This window comes from Xenia sp. Carnegie-2017, unplaced genomic scaffold, assembly GCF_021976095.1.
Source record: "Xenia sp. Carnegie-2017 unplaced genomic scaffold, XeniaSp_v1 HiC_scaffold_22, whole genome shotgun sequence".
NCBI lineage: Eukaryota > Metazoa > Cnidaria > Anthozoa > Malacalcyonacea > Xeniidae > Xenia > Xenia sp. Carnegie-2017.
Window position 1 is genome coordinate 325,879 of NW_025813485.1, and position 25,515 is coordinate 351,393.

At 32.3% G+C, this 25,515-nt stretch overlaps 3 protein-coding genes and 2 long non-coding RNA genes across 5 annotated transcripts in view; 1 reads left to right on the plus strand and 4 right to left on the minus strand.

The window, feature by feature from the left end:
- The window catches only part of LOC124446781 (E3 SUMO-protein ligase RanBP2-like), a 29,531-nt gene extending 16,345 nt beyond the window's left edge, over window positions 1–13,186 (minus strand). The window contains 31 exon segments of the mRNA XM_046997658.1: window positions 111–1,499; window positions 1,502–1,850; window positions 2,022–2,150; window positions 2,256–2,350; window positions 2,584–2,668; window positions 2,875–3,009; window positions 3,138–3,275; window positions 3,515–3,578; window positions 3,663–3,727; window positions 4,060–4,119; window positions 5,024–5,147; window positions 7,976–8,151; window positions 8,226–8,323; window positions 8,450–8,539; window positions 8,693–8,768; window positions 9,371–9,424; window positions 9,527–9,606; window positions 9,958–10,123; window positions 10,196–10,352; window positions 10,491–10,608; window positions 10,681–10,708; window positions 10,978–11,078; window positions 11,392–11,452; window positions 11,595–11,663; window positions 11,745–11,804; window positions 11,947–11,993; window positions 12,098–12,141; window positions 12,328–12,399; window positions 12,480–12,521; window positions 12,889–12,956; window positions 13,034–13,186. Coding sequence (XP_046853614.1) covers window positions 111–1,499; window positions 1,502–1,850; window positions 2,022–2,150; window positions 2,256–2,350; window positions 2,584–2,668; window positions 2,875–3,009; window positions 3,138–3,275; window positions 3,515–3,578; window positions 3,663–3,727; window positions 4,060–4,119; window positions 5,024–5,147; window positions 7,976–8,151; window positions 8,226–8,323; window positions 8,450–8,539; window positions 8,693–8,768; window positions 9,371–9,424; window positions 9,527–9,606; window positions 9,958–10,123; window positions 10,196–10,352; window positions 10,491–10,608; window positions 10,681–10,708; window positions 10,978–11,078; window positions 11,392–11,452; window positions 11,595–11,663; window positions 11,745–11,804; window positions 11,947–11,993; window positions 12,098–12,141; window positions 12,328–12,399; window positions 12,480–12,521; window positions 12,889–12,956; window positions 13,034–13,105 — 4,312 coding nt within the window. The 5' untranslated portion in view covers window positions 13,106–13,186.
- On the minus strand, window positions 5,691–5,918 carry LOC124447486. Its single transcript, XR_006948736.1, has 2 exons — window positions 5,843–5,918; window positions 5,691–5,798 (listed from the first exon to the last, which is right to left on the minus strand). It is a non-coding gene; the product is annotated as an uncharacterized LOC124447486 (long non-coding RNA).
- An 848-nt stretch (window positions 13,187–14,034) lies between the features above and the next one.
- Window positions 14,035–16,002, plus strand: LOC124447484 (P2R1A-PPP2R2A-interacting phosphatase regulator 1-like). Its single transcript, XM_046998437.1, has 8 exons — window positions 14,035–14,278; window positions 14,361–14,402; window positions 14,687–14,718; window positions 14,779–14,830; window positions 14,903–15,037; window positions 15,136–15,200; window positions 15,478–15,531; window positions 15,616–16,002. Exons 1-7 carry the CDS (start codon window positions 14,084–14,086, stop codon window positions 15,521–15,523), a joined length of 567 nt encoding a protein of 188 aa, XP_046854393.1. The 5' UTR covers window positions 14,035–14,083; the 3' UTR covers window positions 15,524–15,531; window positions 15,616–16,002.
- On the minus strand, window positions 14,495–14,930 carry LOC124447485. The gene is made up of 2 exons (XR_006948735.1): window positions 14,845–14,930; window positions 14,495–14,749 (listed from the first exon to the last, which is right to left on the minus strand). It is a non-coding gene; the product is annotated as an uncharacterized LOC124447485 (long non-coding RNA).
- Window positions 16,003–16,847: 845 nt separating the features above from the next.
- LOC124446728 (DNA replication licensing factor mcm7-like) lies at window positions 16,848–23,741 on the minus strand. Its single transcript, XM_046997591.1, is given in 19 exon segments — window positions 16,848–17,068; window positions 17,201–17,269; window positions 17,666–17,772; window positions 18,110–18,278; window positions 18,418–18,501; window positions 18,706–18,887; window positions 19,405–19,529; window positions 19,600–19,686; window positions 19,846–19,929; window positions 20,018–20,149; window positions 20,325–20,412; window positions 21,181–21,438; window positions 21,497–21,568; window positions 21,658–21,838; window positions 22,217–22,341; window positions 22,520–22,624; window positions 22,762–22,821; window positions 23,516–23,592; window positions 23,660–23,741. Coding segments are annotated over 19 exon segments (2,175 nt in total). The 5' UTR covers window positions 23,694–23,741; the 3' UTR covers window positions 16,848–16,932.
- Between the last annotated feature and the right edge of the window lie 1,774 nt (window positions 23,742–25,515).

A 25,515-nucleotide genomic window follows, 5' to 3' on the forward strand; every position in this document is an offset into this window, starting at 1 on the left:
AATCCAGGTGTTGTAGTTTTATTTTGACTCAAGGAGGAAAAACTGAACTCAGGATTTTCAGTTTGATTTTGAAACGTCTCGGGTTTTAAAGATTGAAAATCAATATCAGCATAAGAGCAAACATAACTTTGTGCAGGGTAAGTGTTGTAATCCCATGGTTCTTGAGGAGGAAGAAATAGCTTGTCTTATTCGGGTCATCATTTGCGGTTGATTCAACAAAGAAGTTTGGAAATTATTTTCGTGTTTAGTTTCAGATGATCTGTCTTTCTTTGACTTAAGTTCTTCGAAAATTTTTTTAAATTCATTTACACTTTCTTCGTCTTTAAAAGTCACTGCAAACTTTTGAGTCATTGGTTTGTCATCAGAATAGTCAGAATGTGTCAACCACGCACATGAATATTTACAAAGGCTATTTTCAACAAGTTTCATGTTTGGCAGTAGAAAATGATTAACACAGGGTTTCTTTTCCTGTTCAGGTGTCAAAACAACGCGAGATCTATCCGTTAAAGAGTTATACAATAATTTTATTTCACCAAAGCCTCGATCTTTCCATTTCTTACTCTCAGAATCAAACTGGAATAATTTTGCTAGTTTAGTAAACTTGATAATTTCTTTTTCTTCACCAATATTTTGATTCTTCACGAACGAAACATTTGGTTTGAAATCAATATTTGTTTCCTTTTTATCACTTGTTTCTTCATTATTATGATCTTTCTCTTTATCATCATTTCTTGTGAACATGGAGCTATTTTTTTCTGAGGTGGATAGTTTATCATCTTTCGTTGGTTGAAGATTTTCGTTCGAAAAGAAAGGAGCACTTTCTTTAGCAAACGTGAAAGAAAAAGAATTTTTGGGAAAGAATTTTTGAGAAACAAGGTCATTTTTATGAGAGGACTGTGATGAATATGAATACACAGGAACGTTAACAGTTTCATTTAAATAATTGCTGCTATTCTGAAAAATTTCATCTGGTGACATTTTAGTATTGTGTGACACAACTGTCGACTGTGCATCCAAAGAAGAATCACCTGATGTCATAACGCTGGGTTTATTTGGAGTCGAACATAGGAAAGATGATTTTGATGATGTGTGACATGACGGTTGAACAACCAAAGGATTAGCAGCGAATGGAGAGACAGCAGGAGATTGTTGGTCAGAATATAATTTATTTTTACGTAATTCCTCAAACTTATCTTTGAATAGTTGAGCAATTTCTTTTGTTTGAAACTTGACAGCAAGCTGTTGAGGCCCACTTGTCCCATCTGCAACATCAGCAATAGTGTTCCATATCCAAGAACGATCTGAACCTTTAGCAGGTTTTAATATCATATCTTCAGTGACAAAATGATTGGCACAAATTTTAAAAACTTTCTCACGACGCATTATTAGTCTACCTTGACGACGTCCATTGTTCCATAGCAATTTTAGGTTACCCAAACCTCGTTCTTTCCATTCACCATCGTGAAAACGGAACATTTTCGCTCTTTCTTCAAAATAACAGTTTCCCCTTCTTCCCCAGATGTGAGATTGTTCAATTGAGACAGTTGGACTATGGGTTCAAAGTAAATCTCATTATCAATATCTTCTTCAGTTTCTTCAACTTCCTCTTCTACAATAGTCTGTACTTTATGGTCAATACTTTGACTGAGACCAGAGAAGAACGATGGATCATCACACCTGTTCGTAGGAATTACACCACTAGTCATAAACGTCCCTTGACGGGTAAATTTCTCGCCAGTCTCTAAATAAACTTTAGACGATGCATAATTCCCAAGAGAATCATTAATTTCCTCAGATAAACAAGAAACAGGACTATCAACACCATCTGTTTTATATCGCGCCAATTCGCTCTAAAATTTTCAAAATTATACATGAAAAACTTTTGGTAAAGAAGGACGTAACAAAGTACGATATTTTATGATCCAATATATTCGATATCAGAACGACTAATCATATTTCGAATAGCAATTTCTTAATATTTCATAAATACGGAAAGATTTTCGAACAATCTTTGCCCTGACCTTTAAATCTTCTATTTGTTTGGAAAGTCGTAGCACTTGTTCATCTCGAATAGAAACTTGTTCACGAAGAAAACCATTGTCCAATGTAACCTCGCTTACTGTAGCCAGCAATTCTCTTGTATCGTCTTCCTAAAGAATAATGAAAAATATATAAATAAAAAGAAGAAACTGATACTATAAATTAAACATAACAAGCAAAAAACAATAAACTTTAAGCAGTGAAAGAAGAGTTACTTTTAATGGTATAGTATCACCAGACTCTGTCATGTCAGAGCACGCAGGACTTTTCAAAGCGTCAAAGTCAAGTTGATGGAAATCAATACTCTTTCCTTAAGACAAAATTTAAAAATATTTACAATTTTTGCATCTCTCAATACGCAAGTTATATTCTTACATATAATTCGTAATCATATATATTTTAGGAGAGTGAAAGTTCTCCTAAAGGAAAATGAACAATAGAAGTTACATTACATAGTTAAATAATTCTTCAGAAAATAAGAGAACAAGTAGCAACAGATGTACTTGGGTCAGAAAATACGAAAATAAGTAGAAACAGACTTACTTGGGTCAGCATGATAAACTGTGTTTCTTTCATTAATTAAACTCTCTAAGGCGACAAGTTCCTCTTCAATGGCAACACGAACAATCTGCAGTTGTGAAAAGTAAAGATATTTTGAAAAAAATTTAGAGCAACACATAGAAAAAAATATTAAAATATAAAAAGAAAAATAATTGCTTCATATCAAAAGTTCAATAAGAAAACTTAAGTCATCCTTTGATACACATTAACAGTGGCTATGATTGAGTAAATATTTCACAAAAATTTACTTAGAATTTCTTAAAATGTGCTCACCTTTTCCTGATCTAATCTTTTAAGACAAAGCTCCAATTTTTCTTTAGCGACACTCAAATGATGTTTGTAAGAATCATTAATATGAACATTCATTGAAGTATTACTTGACTCTAGTCCTGCTAAATGCTTGTGTATCTAAACAATTCATTGAACAATTTAAACAACTTTAGCAGTCCTAACAGAGAACTTTCATCATAAATTCATTGTAAATTTCCCAAATAAACGTAATATTTTTAAATTGCAGTTGTGTTGAGCATAAATACCTGAGCTTCGTTCCATGCAGCGTGAGAGGACTGAACACGTGAAAAAAGATTCAAAGCATGATTAAAATCTCCTTTTTCAACTGCAGATTCACCAAGTATCATGCAAGCTTCACGAACGTATCTGTGAAGGTCATGATCCTGTAGAAAAATAAAAATATTTATTTACAAAAATGAGAATGATCTTCTATACATTGCACGATAAGAATAATAAATAGGCAAATGTAAAAACATGAAGGAAGTGTATGGTGAAGAACAAAGTTTCACATGATGTAAAAACATGAAGGTGGTGTATGGCGAAGAAAAAGGTTTCACATGATGTAAAAACATGAAGGAAGTGTATGGTGAAGAACATGGTTTAAGGTACCCTTTTAACAAACCTCTAAATGCCCGAGGTTGTGAGGAAACAACTGATCTTTTATCAAACATTGTTGATTCTTGTTTCTAAAAAATAAACAGAGAAAAACTGACAAGTGCTATAATCATAAAGCATGATTTGTCAACAAAACTAACAAAAATCTTTCTTACTTTTTCATATCGTCCAACAAATTTAGAACAACATTCCAGTAATGAAAACTACGTAGTTGAAAACTCTAAAATTTACAAAACCAATTATCTAGATGTACAAAATAAAGTATTACATGTTTGTAAATGTCGATCGTCCAGGTTGGTATAGTCATGAGAAGGACTGTTTTTGTTGTTGTTGACTGACGTTTCGACAACCTTAGCGGTAGTCATCTTTAGAGTGACTACCGGACTCTGAAGATGACTACCGCTAAGGTTGTCGAAACGTCAGTCAACAACAAGAAAAACAGTCCTTCTCAGGACTATACCAACCTGGACGATCGACATTTACAAACATGTAACGATACTACCGCGTTCAAAAAAACCATTTACTTTAAAATAAAGTACTGTTATTATTTACCTTCCAATGTGTTGAAAAGTACCATTGTGAATAACCAGCAGAATCTTTCAACAGTAAAGCCTATAAAATAAAACAAATATTCTTCATTAACGATGAAGCACATTTAACATTTATTTCGTTCGTGAGAATTCTGGAAAAAGCAAAACGACTACCAAAGTGGTATTAACCATCAAGGCATTGTGATTCATATATTTTAAGAGCTGGAGAAAAACGATATAACAGGGATTAAAAAAAATATGGATGTTGATTGGTGAATTAAATAGACATTTTGGAAGAAGGGGAGACTTTCTGCATTTGGTGAACGAACTACGTAAGAAACGAAGAAGAATTGTTTGATTTTTATTTCCTGGCTAGCTTTCAAATATTAAACAATATGTTGGCTTTGGTCGCAACCACGATTTTCAGCAATTTAACGTCACACGACCTAAGGTATTAATTGTTATCGATTTCTTTTATAGCTTTATCCCAAGATATAAATAAAACAAAACAGCGTGATTGTGAAAAAAATTAAAGTGACAGTATAACGAAAAAATTTGCTATTAAAAGTAAACTTTCTTCGAAAAGAACTTGTAAAATGAAAGTGGACTTTCTACAACAGTTTAATCCTATCTCTGCATTATTAAGATATTGATGTTTTGTGATGTCCAATTTGTAGAGAAAATGACGTCACATGTATCATAAGAATTTATAATATAAACACAATGAAACGCGTGCGCTGATTGGTCAAGCCAAACCAAGCAACCACGCAAAATAGGAGTTTAGGCCGCGCAAATAAAACCAATGTTTCGTGTTTCAACGTTTACTGGAATTTTTCCAAGCATATTTAATATTTCTAAGAACGCCGAGAGGTTTCTGACGTTTCGCCGAAATACAAAATAATCGAGTGTGTAGAGGGAAGTGGCGGAACTAATCTTGAATACTAATTTTTTTTGCAGTTGTATATAGAGCAAGAAGTTCACTCAACCTTCTGAGCAAAATTCCAAGCCAAATGTATAACAAGTTTTGGATGCATTCCCGTATTGTTCAAAGTTCGTATTTGTTCTAGTCCATGCTGAACAATCATTTTCGCTTTTCCTGAATTTGATATGCTGAAATTAAAAACAGAAGACGAATCTCCAATAAAATAAAGAACAATGAATATTTTATAAACGGAGCAAAATTCAACAGTCAAAAATCCATTATAACTACAAAAGTATTATATTGTTGTTTTTTACATCGAGTATAAATTTTTCATGTACTAAGAATGATTAAAACCAGCTGTTTTTAATCATCAAACCAACATTACAGAAGATATTCTGATGGAACAGTCTTGTTATTTTAAATTTCATTTCTTACAGACAGACTTGACGTACAAACCTTACTACCTACACACATATATATGTACATAATTAGGACATACCTCACAGTTCCCTACCTACACATATATATGTACATAATTAGGACATACCTCACAGTTCCCTACCTACACACATATATATGTACATAATTAGGACATACCTCACAGTTCCCTACCTACACACATATATACATAATTAGGACATACCTCACAGTTCCTACCTACACACATATATACGTACATAATTAGGACATACCTCACAGTTCCCTACTACACACATATATATACATAACTAGGACATACCTCACAGTTCCCTACCTACACACATATATACGTACATAATTAGGACATACCTCACAGTTCCCTACCTACACACATATATACGTACATAATTAGGACATACCTCACAGTTCCCTATACACATATATGTACATAATTAGGACATACCTCACAGTTCCCTACCTACACACATATATACGTACATAATTAGGACATACCTCACAGTTCCCTACCTACACACATATATACGTACATAATTAGACATACCTCACAGTTCCCTTCACACATATATACGTACATAATTAGACATACCTCACAGTTCCCTACCTACACACATATATACGTACATAATTAGGACATACCTCACAGTTCCCTACCTACACACATATATACGTACATAATTAGGACATACCTCACAGTTCCCTACCTACACACATATATACGTACATAATTAGGACATACCTCACAGTTCCCTACCTACACACATATATATGTACATAATTAGGACATACCTCACAGTTCCCTACCTACACACATATATACGTACATAATTAGGACACCTCACAGTTCCCTACCTACACATATATACGTACATAATTAGGACATACCTCACAGTTCCCTACCTACACACATATATATGTACATAATTAGGACATACCTCACAGTTCCCTACCTACACACATATATACGTACATAATTAGGACATACCTCACAGTTCCCTACCTACACACATATATACGTACATAATTAGGACATGCCTCACAGTTCCTACCTACACACCCATACCTCACATACCCACACATATATATGTACATAATTAGGACATACCTCACAGTTCCCTACCCACACATATATACCATACCTCACAGTTCCCTACCTACACACATATATATGTACATAATTAGGACATACCTCACAGTTCCCTACCTACACACATATATACGTACATAATTAGGACATACCTCACAGTTCCTACCTACACACATATATACGTACATAATTAGGACATACCTCACAGTTCCCTACCTACACACATATATATGTACATAATTAGGACATTCACAGACATATATACGTACATAATTAGGACATACCTCACAGTTCCTACCTACACACATATATACGTACATTAGGACATACCTCACAGACACATATATACGTACATAATTAGGACATACCTCACAGTTCCTACCTACACACATATATATACATAATTCACAGTTCCCTTACACACATATATACATAATTAGGACATACCTCACAGTTCCCTACCTACACACATATATACGTACATAATTAGGACATACCTCACAGTTTCACACACATATATACGTACATAATTAGGACATACCTCACAGTTCCCTCACACACATATATACGTACATAATTAGGACATACCTCACAGTTCCCTACCTACACACATATATACGTACATAATTAGGACATACCTCACAGTTCCCTACCTACACACATATATACGTACATAATTAGGACATACCTCACAGTTCCCTACCACACACATATATACGTACATAATTAGGACATACCTCACAGTTCCCTACCTACACACATATATACCATAATTAGGACATACCTCACAGTTCCTACACACATATATACGTACATAATTAGGACATACCTCACAGTTCCCTACCTACACACATATATACGTACATAATTAGGACATACCTCACAGTTCCTACCTACACACATATATACGTACAATTAGGACATACCTCACAGTTCCTATACACACATATATGTACATAACTAGGACATACCTCACAGTTCCCTACACACATATATACGTACATAATTAGGACATACCTCACAGTTCCTACCTACACACATATATACGTACATAATTAGGACATACCTCACAGTTCCCTACCTACACACATATATACGTACATAATTAGGACATACCTCACAGTTCCCTACCTACACACATATATACGTACATAATTAGGACATACCTCACAGTTTCACACATATATACGTACATAATTAGGACATACCTCACAGTTCCCTACTACACACATATATACGTACATAATTAGGACATACCTCACAGTTCCCTACCTACACATATATACGTACATAACTAGGACATACCTCACAGTTCCCTACCTACACACATATATACGTACATAATTAGGACATACATACCTACACACATATATACGTACATAATAGGACATACCTCACAGTTCCCTACCTACACATATATATGTACATAACTAGGACATACCTCACAGTTCCCTACCTACACACATATATACGTACATAATTAGGACATACCTCACAGTTCCTGTAAAAAGAGCATACATGGCACTCCACCAATTATTTTGCGTTTCGATGCACAGGGACTGAGATAAGCATAAAGGAAGTAGTTTTGGCTCATAATATTCGTACACAACATCAAGATTTTCAAATATTTCATATGTACTGCACTTGATCACAGCACAGATGAAAGCCTGTAAGAAATATAAATACATGGCCATTTTTACAATAAAAAGGAAAACAACAGAACGTGTTTTTTGTATCTAACCTCGATATCTCGAAGAGAAACAAAGTCAAAAGAACATTGAGAAAGATCACCAACGTCCATTCTCATTCCCTCAAACAACAGACTCGCGATAGTTTCAACTAAATGACATCAAAAATGAAAGTTTAGTTTACGTTCAATTCAAAACTAAAGGAGCTGAGAACATTGCTGTAAATCTTATGTCGTTACAAAATGCTGGGAAAGATAAGACATACACGCCAACTTACTGCCAGTTTCAGATTCTTGTCCATGCTGTATCCATTGAAGACCAATCCAAACAATAAGATGAAGATTTGAAGGATTGTCAGCAATAAAAACTAAATAAACAAATAGAGATACACTTGAATAAGGGGGTGATAAAAATTGAGATAACTAAATACAGGGGGTAATACAAAGATAGAGATAACTAAATATGGAGGAGAATAAATTGTGTGGAGGAACTTTTAGAAAGTGGTTAGCCATAGTTGTACCTTCATCGTATTTAAGGATATGTTTAGGAAGAAGAAATTCTGGTGTATAAAAGGACTCATCTTCATTCAAAAACAGCTAAAACATTTGAAGAGAAGATACTGTAAGCTATGTACAATAGGTTTTTCAACGCCTTGTACGCAAAAAGTATCTACATAATACCTGAATATTAGAGATAATACTACTATCGTATATTTAAACAGTAGTCGTACAAGATTTCACAGACATGTAAACTATAGTAAGCAAGGTTTAAATTTAATGGAAGACATGTATGTATCATGAATAAAAATGAGCTTTTTGAGACATTGAAGTATGTGAAGAGTAGTTATCCTTTAAGAGAAAGATCATAATGAATCCATAAATGTTATACGAAAAAATTGCTTTTTTAGCTTTCTTACGTAAATGGAATTTTAATATGACGACGGGAGGAAAGGTGTAATATGCAATCTATGTAATATTTGAAAACGTCGTACGTGTACCTTGTTGTACCTACAGGAAAGGTGTAATATGCAATCTATGTAATATTTGAAAACGTCGTACTTGTACCTTGTTGTACCTACAGGAAAGGTGTAATATGCAACCTATGTAATATTTGAAAACGTCGTACATGTACCTTGTTGTACCTACAGGAAAGCTGTAATATGCAATCTATGTAATATTTGAAAACGTCGTACTTGTACCTTGTTTATCTCAACATTGCGTCCATACAACGCCGTTAAAACATCTTTCTTCCCCTATGAAAGGAAATTATAAAATTTTATAAAAACCAGATCGTCGTCAGATGAGATCATAATGTAAAACTTCACATATTCAATAGCAATAATTTTGTAGAATACCTGTGGTGAACAAATGTTTAAAAGAATATTATTGATTTTTTCTTCACCATAACGATCTAATATTGATAAGATCAAATGACCTTTGCAAGAAAAATAATTCATCATTAATTACAATTATTTGAGTAAAATTGCTTGTTTTATTTTCTAACATTTATTTATTGTTTCAATACGAGTTATCTTTAATGTTAAAACTTGTCTACAAGTGTCTTTGATAAGAAAATTGAATCATAAGATCATTCACAATGAAAGTAGGAAAGTATTAAACATCAGTGATGTACACAAAAATTCTAGCTAAAAACATTCATTTCCTTGCTCAAGAACAACAAGGTTACAAGTAATGAATTAATATGATAAATATAATAACAAAATGAGCATCTAAAATGTATAATTGTGCTTGGTATTGTTAAACAAAAATATATGAAGCAACCAACCAGTTTGACTGAGGCGTGAAGCAGACATGGCTGACCACAATAATGGATCAAAATTTCCTACTGCCCTGGCAGCCCAAGATGATATTATTTTTGGTTCAGAAAAACGATATGATGTCACATAACATGCTGTGGACATCTCCATTGCTTGTGACCAAGTGGAGTAACCCTATATATATAAAATAAACCAATATAAATACCACAATATAAATAAACCTTTCTACATGTAAAGTATTCCAACCTCTTTAGCAAAACGCAACAGTAAATGTCCAGAGAACATGTAAAAATGAGCACATATTTCTGTAACTGCAACATCCCATTCACAAGCTTCATTTATATTGGTGGAGTGAACAAATCCATTTTCAAGTTTGACAGCTTGATAAAGCAACTCGTCTAACCTATATTGATGATGAAAATAATGTTGAATATTCATTTATTCAATTCTTTCCCCAATCCATTACAAGTATATATATAGACTCAATTCAATCAATTTCCCAAAGAGATATAAAGATCTCTACTAAACCTAGGTTACTTACTTTAATAAAATCTTGGAGCATTGGCGTAAGGTAGAATGAACAAGATTGAGTTCAACCAAATTACAATATGTTGTCAATAAGGACAAGTAGATGTTTTTTATAGTGTTCTGTGAAACTCCTATAAAGTTGAAAAAACTATCACAATAAGACATCTCTCTCAAATTTTTACATCATCAACAAAGATTGTAACCTTGAGTTAGTTTTGAGTCAAGATAGCTCTAAAAAAGATAAACATTCAGTAACAAAGTTGTATAGAAATCATAATAAAATTGATGGAATTATATATTCAAGAAATATAAGGTCGTTACAAATAAATCATGTTAAATTGTCAAATGGTAAATTGGTTAAATAAAATAAATATCACAAATACTATGTATCATGCAGAAAAAATATATCTTGTAATTTATATCAATGTCATATAAACATAAATGTTATGAGAATTTATAAGTTAAAATTACATCATTTGCATGTATTCGTGAAGCCTCACCGTGAAAACTTTAACTGTCAAATCAAACCAGCTTAAATTATTGTGAAAAGCTTTTGTTTTGTTGACAGACAGACAATGATTATAGGCTTCTTCAAGCTCATCTAAAGACAGACATAAAAAAATATTTAAAACAAATGTATAATATTTCTATATTTAAAGATGTCTAGCTCTCTCATGACTTAAGACTAATCTTTCATTTGCAACTATTCTCTTGAAATTTACCAAACAATAATATTCACTCCCATCTGTTGGAATCAACAAAAGCATTGAAAAATTATTCTTTTCTATCGATGTCAGTTCTTTTCAAACACCAATTGTTCAAACATTGTTTGCACTTGTCAGAAATACTTTTAAATATGTTGATATTTAAAATAAAATTTTAAAATAATGATGTGAAAAATGAACATAAATTACCTATAGCAATGTATGTTTCAATTAACTTTACATGTAGCAAAGTGTCTTGCGGTCGTTTAGTCTAGAACATGAAAAGTGACTCATTAATAAAAATTCTCGATCAATTGCATAAAATACTAAAGGAACCTTTCGTTGGATTGGTTTATGAGAAAGTTGATTTAAATTCACAAAAGCCCAAAATTTAACAATAATGTTATTCTTACTAATTCAACAGAAATGAAATTGATCAATGCTCCATAATCCACTGGACTTTTTAACTCAATTAAATGAGTCTAAATAAGCAATATTTCAATAAAAAAACAATAAAATAGAAACACAAATTATTTTTTAGCAGATATAAATTAAAATTTTACTTGTAAATCGAAAACTGCAGGATGACCAGGTAAATGTTTAGCTGCAATGTCAACCCATGCCTAAGAAACAAAACAAACTTTTTCTTTTATAGAAACAGATTTTTGACTATAAAACAGCTAAAAATCTATATCATAATAAGTAAATCAAAGCATGTTGATGTGGATACAATAAAAATCATAAGTAATATCAACTTTTTTTGACCTTTACGACTTCATGATCAACTTTTAATTCAGTGTAAAGTTTTACGACTATAAAATGGTGAAAGAGCTTTGTTAATGTTTGTGTACACAACAAAATTATAAACAAAAGTTCATTAAGCAAACAAGACAAATGTGAAATAAAGTGAACATACTTTTAAGAAGAACATCATTTTGATTTTTATTGACTGAAAATGATCTAAAAAATTCATGTATCTCATAATGATATAAATTTAAAAATAAATTATGAAAATAAATTTAAAAGTAACCTTTACAACAGCTGGTTAAATAAATATCTTATATTTGGTTACTATAAACTCTGTTTGAAAAGTATGTCAACCACAGGAGAAGATTAGGAGGTTTGCACAAAGAAAATAAAAAAAACCTTTTGTAACACTCCAATGCTTTCATATAATCTTGTTCATTTTCCAGAAGCTTTGCGAGAAATTTATGACCTCTGAAATAATAACAAAAAAAATTCACAATAAAAATGTTAAACTCAATAGTCATTTTATTCTTATCGTGAATATTTCATACCTGTAATCGTGACTGTTAGTACTGATATATGTCAATGTATATCTGTAGTAAAGGAAAAATGTAATCTTATCATTAGTTTCTACGTAATCAATTGTTTATATAGAGATGTGTCATACAATCTCTTTATATATTTGATTATGTAAGCAGTTACAACTATGTCACATACAAATCTTAAAGATTTTGGTGGATTTTCAAATAGAATTAAGTTCATAAAATTTTTAGATAAAAACTCAATAAAATATAAAATAATCTTCTAAATTATAGGATTAATGTTACATCATTTCTATAAGTCTGCTACACTACACTCCAAGCAAAACATAGTAAACTATCACATTGCAACGAATGGTACGTACTTTTTTAACAATTTACACACTAAATCTCTAAAAAAATTGCTGAAACAAAATTTTACCTTTTAGCCATCTCAACTTCTCCTGCTTTCCAAAACAACTCTGCAATTGTCAGGCTTCTCAAATTTCTCTAAAACAATTCGAAAATGCATTAAATCCGGTCCACATTAAAAATGAACTGCGCAGGTTGAACGACGAAGACATTACCTCATGAGGATCCTTAAAACGTTTCTCAAATTTTGCAACATATTTTTCTACTTCAGCTTTACACAGAGCCATTTTTAAGTAATATAACAGCACCGTTCAACCTTCAAAATAATTGAAAGTTAAAACAGTAAGGAAAGAAAGCAAAGGTTTAAACTTCCTCCTCCATATGTTGTGCGAGTTCGTCTCTCTCATATTATTCAAAACCTAAAAGTTCCCCAGATTTCCCTATCAACCTTCCTTTATACCCCTTATTGCCCCCTATATCCCTTAGAACGTTGAATTTGTTGGACCTTATGCTCACTTTAAAACTTCAATTTCTTTCTTTATGTAGTTATATCTTTTGTATTATTATTACTGCAGCAGGCAAGCTTGCCACAGAAAAAATGTGCGACAGAAGCTCGAAGCTTATATTTTAGAGACTGGTCAAACTACGTAGATAATTGTGTCTGATAGTTTATATGAGACCTCACCTTTGGTAAAATATGTATCAAAAACTTATTAGGATAAGATTGATAGTACAGTCCTTTTCCGCCTGAAATTGTGAGCTTTTTCAGAGACTGCAAAAATCGATCCCAGAACGTACACCACTTGACCCAGGGACGGCACTAGAACGCTAATTGGGGTGGGGGGTGGGATGGGGTGTATATTCATATATTCAGTTGTGGGCGAGTGATTTCTTTTGAAAGTGACTTGGTTTTCTATAGAAGTCAGTCGACACAACTGAATATATGAATATACACTCCCCAATTAGCGTTCTAGCCCCGTCCTTGACTTGACCCCCGTATTTTGGGGGGATTTGCGCTCGTGCTTAAACTTGGACTTAGTAAATGGTGAATAAGGAAGTGCCCGGCTAGATATCCAAAGGGAAAACTAATTGATTTTAAGAAATTAAATGCTCTGCAGAAATTCGTAAATGACGGAACAATTGTGACGGACAGAAATCGAGCCTCCTAATTATTCGGGTGGTCATAAGCCCGAGATTCAATACCCGGGATGTAATAATATGCCATCGTTCTCAAGATTTGTTTCGTCAAGTAAAACGTATAAACGATGGCGGCGGCAATGGACACAGATGAACAGGCAGAACAACAAAATACACTTCAAACAAACCTAAGAAGATCTAATTCTGCGCCACTTATAAATGGAGCTAATTTAAATGAAACAAACCCAACATACTGTCCAGTCACTCCGCGATACAGACGTTCGAGCACAAGTCAAATGGCTAATGGCAATCCTTACTCAAATGTAAGTACTCTGTGATTAGTTTGAAGAGTTTTTGCATGAAGAGAACGATTTTTTCTAAAACTTATTTTTTATTGAAATTCAGCCTGTAGGCTCGCCTCATTCAAGACTTCTTCAAATAAGAAAGGTATATATTCACTCTGTAGCAATTACCTAATGCAATAATTTTTGTTTAAATTAAAGGGAAATAATTATTTTTAAATGATGAGACATACATAATTCAAAAGCAAATAAATTAATTCTAATCATCAAATGCATTCATGTTTTACAAATTATGTTCTATTTTATAGTATTAAGTAGTATATACAACAGAATGTTTGTGAAACATTAAGTTTAATTAACTAAAAAAAGTGATTTACAGATATGTGAACATCAAATCTTGTTTATAAATGCATTGTTTTCCATATATAGGAAGAGTTTATGGATGAGACAGAGCAAGACAGGTAACCATTTTGCCACAATTTTTAAATGAATCTGTCAAAATTTAACATATATTTCTTTAGAATGGTCAATACATCATTATTGCTCAGTTCAAGCTGTGAATCATTAATGATGGTACTGGTTCCTACATTTATATTTTTGATGTTGCCTCATATATAGATTTTGAATGTAATAAACTTGTTTCAGAATCAGACACGACGAAACGTTAGCAGTCCCTCTTATTGCAATGATCGTTCTCATGTAATTGATGATAGCTATTTCCCATCATCCACCAGTTCATCACCTTCACCAACCAGAGCAATTACACCTAGTTTACCTCGGGTTAGTTTCTTTTTGCCAAATTATACCTTTTCTCACAGTTTTAATTTAGTGCAATTTTGTCAATTTTTGTAAACTTCATTGAGACGTTGAATTTCTAGCTCATAACCAGATCTCGAAGTCTAACCCCAAGTCCTGTTCCTAGCCCGACACGACAAATATCCAGGTAATCATTTGTTTCTCTGTGATATGCCTTAAACCTATTCAGTTATAGTCTCAGTCAACAAACTTAAACATCCTAAAAGTTTACTTTCTCTCGATGAGTGGGGCTTTGAAATAATTATTATTTGATTTGAAATGTTGTGACAGAGTTCTTGCATTGATGGAGAAATGACTTTACCCTTGATAGGTGGAAATGCAATTTCTGTGAGTGTGAGCGAGCTTTTAGAATAAGTATTGGCATAAGTATTTGCTAAGTTCTCTTCATTATTTTTATATTTTAGACGAGCCTTAGTCCTGTTCTTATTCACAAAGCACTCTCAATTATAAAAGAAAATGTATTTACTTTGATGTTTTGATATTAATTGGCGAATTCAAATATTATGTAGCAGTTATTCATTGTGTTTAAATTACTTATTTAGTTTTTCCCGATGACCATAGCATGCATAGTCCTGCAAAGAAAGCATTCTCAGAACCAATGCAACACACATCTGATGAAACTTGTGAAACTACCAATAATCACATCAATACTGATGATGATTCTGGTATAGAGACAACAACACCTACAACTCCTGTAACATCAATGTTATATTGTGATACCTCTCATCATCCTAGGGTATCTTACTATCGTCCAAAGAGCACCCCACCAAGATCACCTTTAGCTCGATCACTTAGCTCCAATAGTAATGAAGAAACAAAGAGATATTCATTAGATGCAACAACCTGCTTTAACTTTTATCCTGTTCAAGATCTCAATGAATCGTAAGATTCTTTGTAGTTAAAAAATGTGGAATGTTGATATTAATTATGGGGAATGAGCTCTTCAATAGTATATCAGATTGCTATATTTTGATTGGTCAATTATTGATGTATAAATATTTTACCTATGTAGATAATGATAAAGACAGTCAATAATGCCATGATGTTAAATTTACATTGTTGCTGTACAAAGTATGGATGTTACCAACTTCGCTGATCATAAAATCATTCACCCACCTTGGAATGCACCTTAATTAAAACAAGGCTGTTTATTATCAAATTCAATATATTCACGTTTGGTTAATAAAGCATCATGATTTACGTCATGAAAATAATGATTTAAGTCCGATACAAAAACCGATCAAAAAATGACACAGAAAAAGATTTGACTTGGGACAGAAAGTTTTAGTACCTGAACAGTTAGGAAATATCGCTATAGTGGTCAGCACGCAAGACCTGCAAAAACCTTTGGAGGAAATAGTTGGACCTCCAATGTTTTATCTGAGAGTAAAATATTTGCAAAAAAAAATTTCTAGATTGAGAATTGTGTCAACAGATACGGTTAAAAATATGACACATGTTGTGCAAGCTTACAAAATTCTGGGAAATTTTGTTAAATCGTACGCAAACACGAGGTATCCGAAGCGCGCCCTTAATCTCACATTTATGAATAATGGATTATGAAAAGAAAAAATGGCAGTTAAAAGCCAAAATTCAAAATTACCAGCGATTTGAAAGCTAAGTGATCGCATAAGCCAAGGTTCTTCAAACTTGCTTAGCAAGTATTCCAACGAAACATGTAATATTTGCAACTGTACTTCACTAAAAGCGTGGAATAATTTTGGATTGTTAGGTGAAGGTAAATTTTGGTGTTTTTAATGTGACAGAGGTTATATTTTTTACGTTAAGATGTTGAAAGTTATAATTTAATATATTTACTGAACCATTACACGAATTAACTAAAATCACCAAGACGCTCCTTACTGTACAAAAGTTATTTTTGTCTTGGATGAATTGATCTGCCAGACATTTAGGTCTTCGTAATCTGTCAAACATTTTTCAAACTGATCTGGAGTAAAACCTTTCGTTAAGCATCTTTGTCTAACTTCTTCCAACCTAAATACAAATATGTAAAAATCAAATTGAAACAAAATCAACTGAAAAGAATGTTATTATTAAATAATGTATTTAAATACTGTTGTATAATCTGTCATTAATTTTGAATGTTTCATTTAATTATAAACTTACTTGACACTACTAACTTGTCCAGCCATTTCTCGAATTATACCATAAATTGCATCAACAGGAGACACATGACTACAACAAAAATGCATTTCATAACTTCATGTATAATTTGGACACACTGAAAACGTATCGGACGATGTAAGTTAACATATTTTGACCTTCCCAAAGTTATACGTCCATTTAAGGCAAAAATTGTTGGAAATTAACAATTCCGCAACATATGATTAAAGATAACATACCAACAAAATACTGAATTAGAAAAAAAATTAAAAACATAAACGCAAACTGCACACAAACACGCAACAAACAAAGATTATACAATATTAACATGACAGAACATTTCACTGAAAGCAATGTTAAACAAATATTCCTAGTTTCCTACATATATTGTAAAATAACACATCAATGTACTGTACTATAGAATAGTACATTAATATACTGTGTTAAAAAAATAACACATTAATATACCGTGTTGTAGAATCGTCATCAATGAGAGATATCTTTGACATTTCCATTAATCGCATTGCTTCTTTAACGTCGTCTTTTTCAACAATCTCGGCCAAACGAAGTCGAGCCTACACAAAATAATATTTCTATTTCCAACGAAATTTTATTAATTTGCTAAAGTGAACAGAATGGTAACTCCGAACAATAAAATATACAACTATAGATTTTTAATGTTTCGACTAGTTTTGATAGTGACTTTAAAAACGTTAAATAAAATGCACACAATTTCACAAGTTACCATCATAAAAATATTTAAGGGTGTTTGAAACTTCAAAACAGTCCTTTAGTAAAGACTTTTAATCCTATTTAGAATAGAAACTCCAGTCTAAAATTGGTTTATATTCTATATTTATAGGTACTCTTAAAAATCCTAGTACGTTAAACATAAGAAAGCAACACACTAACCAATGCAGTAGAAAGACGTAAAATAGCGAGAAGAGTTCGTGGTGATGTGAATGTTGATTCTTTACTTCCCCTAGCTTCTTTTCTCATCTCAACATAAACTCCAACAATAAAATCTGTCAGATTTTCTGGTATTACAGGCTGTCTTTCTTTACACGCAGCAATATAGCGTCTTACAAAACAAATATATCAACAATGATAAGTCGAAAGATGCTTGTATTTAAAAATTTTTTTCCTTTTTTTTCAAACGCCCTGTTGACATTTATTTGCACAATTTTTCCATAAATAAAAAGTAAAAAAACCCAATTTACCTCATTAAATTCATGTCTAATGGCGTAAACTGCGTTGGCGGATGTGACGAATGTTGATGAACATATGTAATATGTTGAGCAAGTCTACAAAAATAATTCACATGACTTAATTATTACATTAGAAATATCACGTTAAATTAGTTTATATTTGTGAAGTAAAAATAATTTTGAATTTGTTTCATCGAATTTGAACAACCAAGTAATTTTCACGCATGCGTAGTAGTGTGTTAACAACCATTAACAACTGTTTACATGAACAGATGGTAGCTACCAAGTGTATGTACGTACCTTAAATCATTATCACGATCCGGTTTGTCCTGTATCAACCATAGAATATCAAATCTAGACAGCAAAGCTGCAGGTAGTTGAATATTTTGTTCAGCCGATTTTTTTGGATTATATCTTCCGTAGGCAGGATTAGCAGCAGCCAATATTGACACCCGTGCATTTAATGTCGTTAGAATACCAGCCTGGAATTGAAATAATTTTAATTAACATAACTTCCATTGATATTCATCAAAATAACGTTCATTGATATTCGTCAAAATAACGTTCATTGATATTCATCAAAGCGCAGAATTCCTCATTAATATAAAAACTTGTCAAACTTAGAGGAGAGATCCTTTAGTATTTATGACACATGTTAGTTAAGTTGCCGTGTTAATAGCAATTGACCCGTCACCGCACAACCAACATTAAAACATCGCAATTCATGATTGAAACAGGAACAAAAACACATTTCGAAATAAACATATTTCACACGTGTGACTAATGAAAATTTTTTTTCCAAAATTCACCTCAAAACAATGCTTAAGCATACTAGAGAACAACAACTGCAAAAAGATTTTGAAAGAATATCACGGACAGGATAACTACGTACGTTAAGTTATTTACAGACGTAATCCAACTTGTTAACATCATCAGATGGAAGAGCAAGATTTTGTATTAAGCATTACGAGATTTTACTCAAACGTAAATATGACAAACCTTTGCAATTGAGATTGTCTGTTGTTCCATAACTTCGTGAATGGCAGTCCTATCTGATTCCATCATTTTATCAAATTCATCAATACAACATATTCCTTGATCTGCGAGAACTAAAGCTCCACCCTCTAAATAAACAAGTGTTCTACGTTCAAGATTTTTTACATTGTGCAAGAATCGAATATTCTTAGTGAATACCAAGAACCATTTCACTAGTTACTGGATCACGTGTAACTGCAGCAGTTAAACCAACTCCAGATGAGCCACGTCCTGTCGTATATTGACCTTAAAAAAAAAGACAACGCTTCTATAACAGATGACTGCTTGTGAGGAAAACTATCCACGAGGAAAACAGATAAAATGATTGGCTTCTACAGTCTATTTATAAACAGTAAAAAATATTTTCACATAATAATTAAAAATATTGAAAAACACTTAACTTACTTCTTGCAGCCATCCTGTCAATGTATGATAAAAGTTGACTTTTAGCAACACCAGGATCACCCATGAGTAAAATATTGATATTACCTACAGCAAGTAAACTTACGTTTATATCTAACATGAAGAAATATTAAATCGTCAATAACAATGAATATTAAACACTGAGAGGAAGAACCTCGTATTTTCATTCCTTCAGGAGAGCGATCAACACCACCAACTAAGAGCAGCAATAAGACTTTCTTAATATCTTCGTGACCGTAGATTTCCGGGGCCAAAGAACAAGCCAACTTTTCGTAAAAATCAGGCTCTAAATTAGTAATCAAAAATACATGATAAAAAGTGATAGCAAAGGTTAAGCACGCAATGCTGGTTTCATGGTTTGAAAATACGAAAGTAATTGATGATAAATGAACAGTTTTAACAACGACAATGATGAATAAGGAAGACAGCGAGGATCTTGATAATGACAATGAGACACTAACCTTCAGAAAGATGAATTATTTCTTCGTCAGTTAATTTTTCATTGTTGGTTATTTCTTCATCTTCAGTTTTATTCATTTTCACTATTCTCTAGATGTCAAAGAAATATTTAGAAAAAGAAAAGGGAAAAAAATGCAGCAAATTTTCACTCGTTTTTTCTAACAAATTGCCAATGCTGTGCACACGGCAGTTCATGTTTTGATGTATTTTCGTGAAACCGTAGTGTAGTATAACACATAGAAAAACTTTGGTAATGACGTATTACAATAATTTTACTAAGTAACGTTCCGAAAATACGAGAATACAGTAAAAACATCCATAAAAATATAAAAAAATATGTTATATACCCGCTGGGAGGTCAGGACAAAAAATATTTTCCTTAGGTCTTTTGACACTTAAGACAAATGGTCTACACTTATACCGTTATAGTATTATCGTATATGTCCTGTCTTTCGTCATCAATGACATCTTAAAAATTTTTTCACAGATTGGTGATATTGTTATTGTGAAACATTACGTATTCTCCACAAGGCAAGTTGGCCTTCATTCAAATTAATAGTAAAAAACATTATTAATTGTATCATATTGTATCTGTGATCTTCTGTTTCATCCTTAAACTAAAATTTCGTCTCTTGCATGGCGCTACATGTTGGTCAATTTAGTAAACAAAAAATTTATGTTTTAAAAATTCCAAACTTGCAAACTTTCTAAAGGAGCAATGCTTGTTAAATAAGGATCCAAATTTTGTGTGTATTCTTACTCAGAGTTTGCACAGCACAAACAATTATAGCTTAAAATAAAATAACAAAACAATCTATGATATAACACATCCATCACATATTACATACAAATACATACATGTGCCTCAAGAAAAGTATCAGACATAAGTCCTTGTGTATTGCGCATAAATCCTGATCTCATCATTGGTAAAAATATCCCAGTAATTGCAACGTGATCACCAGGTACAGCCTGTCTTGTTAGTTCACCACGAGCAATGATAGTCATGGATCGAGGGATATTACCAACTGGAACATGATCACTATGTTCTTGAATCTTAAGCTCTTGGCATTTAAGAAATTTTGATCCACGTGTCTGGAGATAAAGACGCCACCAGATCTTGAAGAAAATTTCAAATTAAATTTTTTTGTTAAATGGTAATTTTGATATTTAAAACAATACTCTACTTGTTAGTAGTACATTCTTTGCCAGGACAAATTACCAAAGGTGTAAATGATGTAGAATTGACCTGTAATGAAATTATAAGGCTACATTTCTCATTAATATAAAAGTTGTTCAATAAATTATTTCTATGTACATTGAAAAACTTTAACAAACCGTTTGATAAGATTCTGTTCCACATCTGTCACAGGTATATGTTGCTACTTCAACCACTGGTTTTACTTCGGTACATCTGGTTATAATGCCACGGATGCAAACAAGCTTGCCAATACTTGATGCACAAATATCTCTCACAGGAAGAGCTTTCTGACTTGACAAATGTTTGAAATGAATGTCACTGAAAAAGTTTATTAGAATATAATTATTAAAAAACAAATCTTAAAATTGAGCAATTAACTAATTACCTAGAACAAAACACTCTAAAATCAATATGTAAAATTTGCAAAACAAAGTCAATATTTAAACACAAAAATCATACATATAACAGAAAAACAGTAAAATAACAGTAAAATCACAAATTATTTTTTTCAAACAATATTTTGTAGCTCCAACAGCCAATTTGAGGTTTTTATCCTTCTGTTATGTAGAACTGTATTACTATGGTCAACCATACTTACAATCTTCGCAGTAATTCTGCTGGATATTACTATGGTCAACCATACTTACAATCTTCGCAGTAATTCTGCTGGATATTACTATGGTCAACCATACTTACAATCTTCGCAGTAATTCTGCTGGATATTTCTCACGTGGGTCACGAACTTCATTATCTCTGTGATTTTGACGCTCCATAAAGAGACGATGCTCAATATAAACATCTAAAGAATCTTTATTTTGGATCTAAAATTAATCCATGTACGAATTAATTATTTACAACCATGTATTTTACTCAAGTGCTATGTAATTCTATTAAATAAATCATCAAAATTCTTTCTGCATACACAAACCACTCCATTACAACCATTACAACATGTCACACATTTCTTTAATATGAGCAAAAAACAAAACAGCTACAGACCTCTTTATCTTTATAATCTGGTAACAACTCATCAATGGCTTGTGAAAATATTTTAACATATCTTCTACTGTTTTCAATAACTCGTTCAGCAAGATCTGGATCAATCTAACATTACAACATAACTTTAATTTGTCATACTAATTTTAAGTTAAAAATAATAAACCGCAAAGCTAAAATAAAAAGAAAACAAAAGAAAAGAAAAAAAATCTGTTATTAAATTATATCAATAAATCTGATGCTACCTCTGCCAAATCATCTAGTTCAACCATCAGTTCTACTTGTTCTCGATGTGCAACCTTTACCTTTATGAAATATTACATAGACTGTCAAAAGATATCTGTTGTGAACTAGGCATGTAAAGCGATAACCGTACTTAGAATTGAAATATAAAATCATCTGCTAATAAAATTTTAAAAAAATCAAGAACTGATACAAAATTCTCAACTTTTGTGAAATCTCATTCTGTTTTGACTTGTGTATTATAAATGGCTACAAGCATACAAAATATGATTAAATGGGCTATATTACTAAGGTATATTAATTCAGTAATAGATCATTTGTTATTTAGGGATAAGATTATGCCTTCGTGCAAGGAATGTGAAGCATATTTGTGATTGTGTGTATGAGCATGTGGGGGTATTTATGGAAAAAATGGGTAGCAACTAGCAAGTCATTGAATACTTGGAAATGACCAGTGTGACGAATTTCTAAGATAAAGCAACTCCTTTAATTTGTCATTGAAATTTACTGTCACTCGTCTCTTGCCCCATCCTTCAACTCTGGTTCAAGAATGTTGTCTGGCTGCTTGGCTGGAGCCTTTAGCCCCCCTCTATGCTTCTCTGGGTTTTACCCAAAAATTTTTCCTCTTCGAGATATAAACTATTGAGGCTTAAACGCAAACAGAATTTCTGGGATTTATTGCAGCTATATTGCATTTCAGTTTACATTAAAAGCTATTATAACTACTGAGATGTTAATGCTAAAAATTTTACTAACCAACTGTTCGCCGTATTTAAATTTCTTTCCATTTCCACCATCAACATAAAACTCAGCCAAAAACCTTTTAGCGGTATCTACAAAATCATTTCTCAGCCAATTTGTTAAGTTATTATTTAAAAGAATAAAAAAGATCATACAAACCTTTCTCCGCAGTGTAATCTATGGCAGCCATCATCGTTGTTGAATGTTTAATTTGAACAACACGTGATAAAAATTCGGCGGGAAATTTCTACATGGTTACGGTCACAATCAACCCATCCACAGCAACCAATGTTCCTTTGAGCACTGCGAATCCCAAAGTTCTAAAATATATTTCCTTTCAATCTTATATCATTAATGGTTTATATTATACTTTATAAATTCGTTTATGAAGGATTTTTTCCTGCTACATCAGAGGTCCCTCTCCCCAATCATTGCCGCTAGCATCACCTCGATAGACAAAGAACAATCCTGGACACTGTTAACAGTTCACACTACAATGTTCCAGGACACTGTTAACAGTTAAAACCACAATGTTCCTGGACACTGTTAACAGTTCACACCACAATGTTCCTGGACACTTTTAGCAGTTAAAACCACAATGTTCCTCAAAATTCAAACCTGATCTTTCAAATTACAAATTCAATAATTCAGCACTATAAATTTTCCAAGTTAAAGTTTATTAAGTTTAATTGTTTGCTTATTTTTTCTTGGACATTGACACTGTAGTTATGTTTTCATAAGTAACACATTACTAAACATTTTAGATAAAGACAAATTTTTTAAATTTTGAATTTTTAATTACAAACATGTTTTGACTTAACTGTAAGTCACCTTCAGTGAGAATAGTTATGTTATTTACAATGTGTGATATATATATATATAGAAATAGGATACAGTGTGTTGATACTCAGTGAATAAATTAATTATTTATTAAACGTTGAAGATAATTAACATGATGTGTAATAGTAAATTACATAGTGATAGTAAATAACATAGTTATTCACACCGAAGATTACTTACAGTTAAGTCGAAACATGTTTGTAATTAAAAATTAAAAAATTTTAAAAATTTGTCGTCTATCTAAAATGTTTATTAAGTATCGTGCTCATAAGATCATATGGTTACACATTACTCTCAGGGGCGGATCTAGAGTATGTCAAATCCGTCACGCGACTGATGTTTGAAATTCAAAAATTACCTATTCATATTAATTAAAAATTCATTAATTATTCTTACTTTATTATCGCATTTACTTCGTAATAAAAATGCAGCTTTATTTATTATTGAAAACTAATGACTAATGCAATGAATATCTCCTTGGTAACCAGATCAGTTGAATTTTAATTGACCTGGAATAACCGACTGATAAGCGGGGTGGCTTGACTGGTTCGACTTATAAAGGAGTCTATGAACACCAGAAACGCTATTTTATTGGTCAATGGCCAGATCAGTGGACAGTCTGGAATAATCTCGACCGATAATAGGTGGCCGGACCTATAAGGAGTCCAATTGCTATCTTACAATTGGTTCATTTGAATTTTTGTCTTACTGTGATTGGTTTGACCGATTTCGACTGATAGCCAACTGAACTAACATAGTCAAGCTCAATGTCTGAATTGAATGTTTGATCGTTCATAGTAATTTTCTGAAGCATGATAGAAACTAAACTACAATCAGATGGAATTTATGGAAATCTTTTACAAATTCATATGTTGACATGAATGCTGCTTTCCAAACTGGGAATTTTTTCAAGAGGGTGAAAAATTTATGGATGAATTGTAAATGCTTGGCAAAGACGATCTCGCGAGCGACATTTCAGTCATTGATGTTCAAGAGAAAGCCAACATTGTTTTGAGTTTTATCAGCAGAAATTTACATCGAAAATCGTAAGTAAAGGACAAGTGAAGTGTATGCATGAATGCAATATATCAAAGTCAATTTATGCGAGTGTGTGATGCGATTTATGTTAATATGGCGTATGGTAAGCAGATTGATGCTTCTAAGGGGCCGATTAC